Below are 6000 nucleotides of genomic sequence, written 5' to 3' on the forward strand. Positions count from 1 at the left end.
TGCAAAAATGCTTTTTCTATATCAGATGTAACTCCTATTAGTCCTATTCTGAATTTTATCAACAATGAAGGGATCAATTCTAACAGATTGGGACCTTTTTCTAAACATGTATTTAGTGAATTTCCGTTATTATCCTTTGTTGATGCGTCGAATACTGGCCTAATTTTAGTAGTAATACTATTTTCTTTAATAACGGCACGATGAGGTAAATAGTGACTTGGCATATTAATTGAATCTCCCCTAACTTCTTCTATAATACCTAATGATTCCCATTCTGCAAAAACCTTACTATAGTCTTCAAATTTTCCTAAACTGATTAACCTTTTTGTTGAAGACAATAATCTTGCTTCAGCTATTTCTTTATTGTTAGAAAGTTTTGGATGACCTTCTTTCCAAGGAAGATTTACTTGATATCTACCATCATCTGTCTGCAAAACCGATTCTTTAAAATACTTTTCCGTTTTAAAATCAATAATTTCTTTTGGTGTGGTATTTGCGGGCTCTTTTATACCCAAAACATCTAATTCCCACAAGTCAGCAATAGAAAAATCAGTAAAACCGGAAAAAATAGGATTGTTACTTGTGTTATGGACTTGTTGTCCCATTATAGTCCATCCAAGATACGTTTCTATGGCAACAAGTCCATTATTCAAAGTTTCAATATGCCCTGTTATTAAATTTCCAAAAATATCTGCCCCTAGCAACAATTCAATTTCTTGTGGAGGATTATTTATACCAATATCACTTAAAATAATGTTTTTATTCTTCAAATAGCCTATAACAGCTAAATCTTGCAATCTAGGTATATAATTACATATCTTTTTCTGTTCCAATACTGATAATTTGCAAGAGAACTCATCTTTAATATTACTTATTGCGATATCGTATATATTATGGAGATTAGGAGATGACTGAAAACCACCAAAAACACCTTGTATAATATTTTCCTTTCCTGATGGCTTAAAATTCAAATCTTTTGCACATTTCGATGAAACATATGATCTTTGAGAACCGGAATCCAGCAAAGCCCTGACAAGTTTATGTTTATGATTATTTGTCACTTTGACAATGACAGTTTGTAAGAGTGTGTCAGTTGAAAAATTACTTGTCAAAACATTTTCCAATTTTTGTTTGGAATTTTCATCTGGTTGAACCTTCTTCGAATCTAAATCACAACACATTATTGGAAAATGTTTCCGTGCGCACATTAAACATCTTATAAACGCTTTGCAATTTTTGCTGATATGATTGGTTCTCAAACAAGAAAAGCAACCTTTCTTTTCCACAACTTTTGCTTTTCTCTCTTCCAAAGAAAGTTTTTGTGCAGCAAAACAATCTTGACTTGCATGGGTACTATTATTACAAAATATACAGTTAGGTTTCTTACCTTTGAAGGAATCTTTTGTATTAACTGTATACAATGCTGCAGCAGAATAGAGTTCAGGCTCACCTTGCAGTAAACGTTTTCCCTTACTATTATGTTTCGGCTGCTCCTTTTCAATTCCAAAACTTGTTTTTGCCAAATTTATTCTTTCTTCTGATTCCACCTCGGTTCTCAAGAAATCTAACAACATTGTGAGATAGTTATCAGAAGCAAAATTATCTTTTTCATTTTTAGTATGTATTTTCACCTTCGAACTACGATGTCTTTCCCAAATCTTGAGTAACTCACTCGGAAGTGCGGATTCAACCAATGGGAAAAGCATTGCAGCATACTTTTCAGTTGCCACACCTAATGACTCCAACGCTCGTAATTGAGTCTCCAATCTATCGTATAAAGATGATAATGACATACCTGACTTATTTTTGTTTACCTGGTGAAGAACTAGGTTCAGCAACTCTCTCACATAAACCTCAATCAGAAATTCGTCTCTAGCGAACCGTACTTTCAACTGGTCAAGTGCTTTTTTGTAGTTTGCGCCGGATGGAGGAAAACTTTCCACAAGTTCCCGTGCTGGTGATCCTTGTTCCATTGCCTGCACCAAATACTGAAACTTGTCTTCTAAATCGATGTCTTCATCCTGGTCTATCTTTTTAAACTGTCCCCAGAACCCGATCCAGCTTTTCACATTTCCGTCGAATTTGATCAGTTCTAACTTTGGCAATCTGAATTTTCGATTGATTTTTTCACCGTAAGAAATTTGTGAACTGGTTCCACAATCTGCTCGCATTTGGTTATCTGCCAATCGGATTTCGCATTCAGATTTATATTTGATTACTTCAGCTCTATAAAACTCCATTTCGTCGAACTCTTGTTGAACTTCGGCATCGTTAAACTTTCCGGAAAATAACTGCTCCTTGAAGTTCTCATCAATAGTGAATATTCTATCACTCTTGTCTTCCAATTGTCTCAAGAGTGATAGTATTTGTGCCTTACTAGTTTGCTTCGTACTCAAGGCTACATCTAGGTCGCTGCTAGTATTGCGAAAATGTCTTCGCAGCTGCTCTCTTTCTTTCTGCATAATATCCATCGTCAATAATTTAGTCCTGTCACGGTCGCCACTATTTTAAATATGGGATGGATATAATTTTATTATCAAATAAAGTCTTACTGACGTATTTAAATTCTATTTATTTGACAACTGTCATCAACATCTTCTTTCTACTAACAAACTTGATTTAACTAAAAATATTATCAGACATCACATAAAATAAATAAAAAATCTATATACAGAGGGAATAATAAAAACATACATTTTGAATCCAACACTGTTACCATCTGACATGAAAGACCACTCACCATACAAACTAATCGGCTTCGTTAAAAAGCTGGGTTCATTTGGTCGAGTGTGAATAGGTGTGAGGCACAATAAACCCTTGCCAAAATGAAAGCATCAGTTAGATTGATGATATGTAGTTGAACTGGTTTGTAATTTTTTTCCTGCGTTGCTCAACATATTGCGGGAAGAGTAATCGAATATTCTGTAGAAAGTCCTAAAGCTGGCTCTGAAAAACTGGCATTTTTTCCGTAGATGAAAACCCAGGACTGCATCTCTTACGTACTCTCAAACAGATATATATTACAGATTGAATATCGATTCAATTTGTATTGACAAGATTATATATTTAAAAACTGAAAATTTTGGATCACAGTTGTGTAGTTTTATGTTGGTAGTTGAAAGAAAAAATATTTCAACACAGTTTTTGGTTTGCTTTCAGGAAATGTTATACCAAAAGGGACCGACATAATCATTTTCGATTATGGAATACTGCATGATCCAGAAATTTATCCAGATCCTGAAAAGTTTGATCCAAGCAGATTCGAAGAAATTGATGGAAAAAGACCATTTAACTACATCCCGTTCAGTGCTGGACCCCGCAATTGCATTGGTAATTAATATATATCACCCAAACTATATGTCTGAGAATTCGCGCTTGCAACAATTTCAAACAAAAAATTGAAACTGAAAGGGTTAGAAAGGGCAAACTTCTGATTGGCCCCGATGAACTACTGTGAAATATGTCAATTTTGTTGATTGACTTTCAGAATACTCGATACAGTACAAGGTGTTCTTTGGTATTTTGAAATTAATTGCCTGGAATCACTTCCTGGTCTTCAAACCCAAAAAATAGTAACACTAATTGCCTTCTTCCTTTTTTTGGAAAATTCCAACATCTTGTAATGTTATCCAGGTTGGTAATGAGGAGGCAATAAGGCAAGTGTCTCATTCCGAAACATTGGATTGACGATGACAGTGTTCCATGTAAGTGAAATTTTACCTCTTTCATGTACCATATTGTGTAGCAATCCTGTGAATAATATGATTCAATTCCATAACGAACGTTTGGAATACGAACTAAATAGAGACTAGCGTTTATACTATCAACACACTCATGTACATCTTCACTACTAAAGTACAGTAGGGTATTGTCGGCAAATAAGTGAATTCTACATCATTTTGCTATGGTTACAACGCCATTCAAATATATGAGGAATAACAATGGTCCCAAAATAGACCCTTGGTGTATACATATATTATTTTGCATTTTATCCGAATAAACTTCCTCTAGTTTCAACCTTTGCTATCTATTGCTCAGATAATTCATGGTCCAGTTTAGTGCTATTCTAACAATACCTACGCTTTCAATCTTTCTAATCAGTCTGCATCTATCTACAGTTTCAAATGCCCTTTGAAGGTCTAGAAATACTGCAATAGTATACCGAGCCATTTCCGCACCTTTCTTCCAATTTGTTAAAACACATTGTAACGCAGTTTCACAACTATGTTTGCTCCGAAAACCTGATTGATACTCACAAAAGACCCTATTACCCTCCAAATAATCCACTATCTGTTCATATACAGCCCTTTCCAATACTTTAGCTGTAGAAATAATCATGTTCATTGGTCTCAATTGAATAGCTTGGTTTGTATTTGGTCTTTTTGGTATAGGTATAACAGTAGATAATTTTAGTTCAGTTGGTACTTCACCTTTCTATAAAGAACTGTTGATAATGTTCAACAATAGATTACAAATGGCATTGAAACACTTCTTCAGAAGTTCTACACAAATTTCATCGGGACTACTTTTAATTTTCAAAGAACCAACAATTCTTTCTAGATCATCATATTGTCGCGGCCCAAATGGCTCGCGAGTTGGGGGTTAACTCAATGGAAGTATTTATATAAAAATAATAATCATAGAGATAGAAAATAATGAAGTTTATTAAAATAAAGGTACCACATATCCTTCAACAATGTCACGCTTAATCAAAATTATATACTTCAACAAACCAATAATACAAATCAAAAAATAATATACTTACCGAAGGTACATTTTCAGAAGGTGGCAAACGAATGATCAATACCCACACATTCTTGTTTCCGATTTTAGGTCGAAGTCTAATATTGCCAATCAGCATTATTGCATTATCGCTAATTGCCGAATATCATAACTTTTATTTGGGTAAATGAACTTTTACTAGATCGACCCATACAGTGCGGTGCACTGAGGCTATAAATTTGGAAAATTGAATATTTTCGGAAATTATTATGTTTGACAATTTGGCTTTTGACAATATTGATAACAGTATACAGTACACCAAAGTATGTCAATATACTAAGACGCCTAATAATGTTTTTTGAAGTGTGATAGACCTGGTGATTAGCTCGAATTCGTAGTTGTACCTCTATATGAGAAAAACGTTATAATTATTCCACCTATTATTAGCAAGCCATTAGCTAGTAATTGTTGTATATGAGGTCAAGCTAGACTGCGTTTATTTCAGCAGGTTCCAAAACATTTTGATACTGTTGAAAACCAGTGAATTGAAGGAATTTCTCTTACTTTTACAGGACAGAAGTTTGCAATGTTGGAAATGAAATGTACCTTATCGAAAATTCTTAGGAATTTTGAACTACGTCCAGCGACTCCAAAACACACTTTGAAATTGACTCCAGAAGCTGTTCTCAAATCATCGAACGGCGTAAGAATACAAGTGAGGCCCAGAAAGTTGTAGTTGGTGTATTAGACAAATAACACTATCTCTATGTCATCTATATGATGTCGTGAAATTATATGTTATTGTATTATATCACTGTTATACAAACTTTGTTTATTGATTTTATTAAAAAATTTCCTTGGTCAAAATTCTATACTATAAGGTAAAGTGTTAAAAAAGAAATGAAATAAGTGAAAAAAATTATATTGAACGGGTTTATTGAAAGAGAAGATAATAATAATTATTGAATATTGTTCGGTTATATGGAACCCATACTATAATGTGAATATCGATTCGATTGAGAATGAAATAAATTATAAAGGAATTGTGCTTTTCACTTTGGTATTCCACGAAATGAATATGAGTACAGTCAACTTCAAATCATCATTATCTTTTTTTCAATGAAACCTTTTAACATATTTTTTTTATTTATTTTATTTTCAAGTTTTCAGTTTCTAATTTTGTTACTCAATTATATTCATTCTGTTCAGTTCATTTAGTGCCACAGTATTACAAGGACAAAATTAAGAGTAGCATCCTTCTTTCAGGCGTCCCATAAT

General features: G+C 33.5%; 2 protein-coding genes across 2 annotated transcripts in view; one reads left to right on the top strand and one right to left on the bottom strand.

Annotated features, from left to right (window-relative positions):
- The window catches only part of Zasp67 (Z band alternatively spliced PDZ-motif protein 67), a 141636-nt gene extending 136760 nt beyond the window's left edge, over positions 1-4876 (bottom strand). Inside the window, exon 1 of the mRNA XM_074175074.1 lies at positions 4766-4876. Coding sequence (XP_074031175.1) covers positions 4766-4861 — 96 coding nt within the window. The 5' untranslated portion in view covers positions 4862-4876. The remainder of the gene's footprint in view (positions 1-4765) is intronic.
- Positions 1-5548, top strand: part of LOC111503690 (probable cytochrome P450 4d14) — a 47901-nt gene extending 42353 nt beyond the window's left edge. The window contains exons 7-8 of the mRNA XM_023158052.2: positions 3160-3330; positions 5295-5548. Coding sequence (XP_023013820.2) covers positions 3160-3330; positions 5295-5458 — 335 coding nt within the window. The 3' untranslated portion in view covers positions 5459-5548. The remainder of the gene's footprint in view (positions 1-3159; positions 3331-5294) is intronic.
- The last annotated feature ends 452 nt before the right edge of the window (positions 5549-6000 follow it).

This window comes from Leptinotarsa decemlineata, unplaced genomic scaffold (genome assembly GCF_025532065.1).
Source record: "Leptinotarsa decemlineata unplaced genomic scaffold, Ldec_3_MD MMD2_tig00000882_RagTag_RagTag, whole genome shotgun sequence".
Classification (NCBI taxonomy): Eukaryota; Metazoa; Arthropoda; class Insecta; order Coleoptera; family Chrysomelidae; genus Leptinotarsa; species Leptinotarsa decemlineata.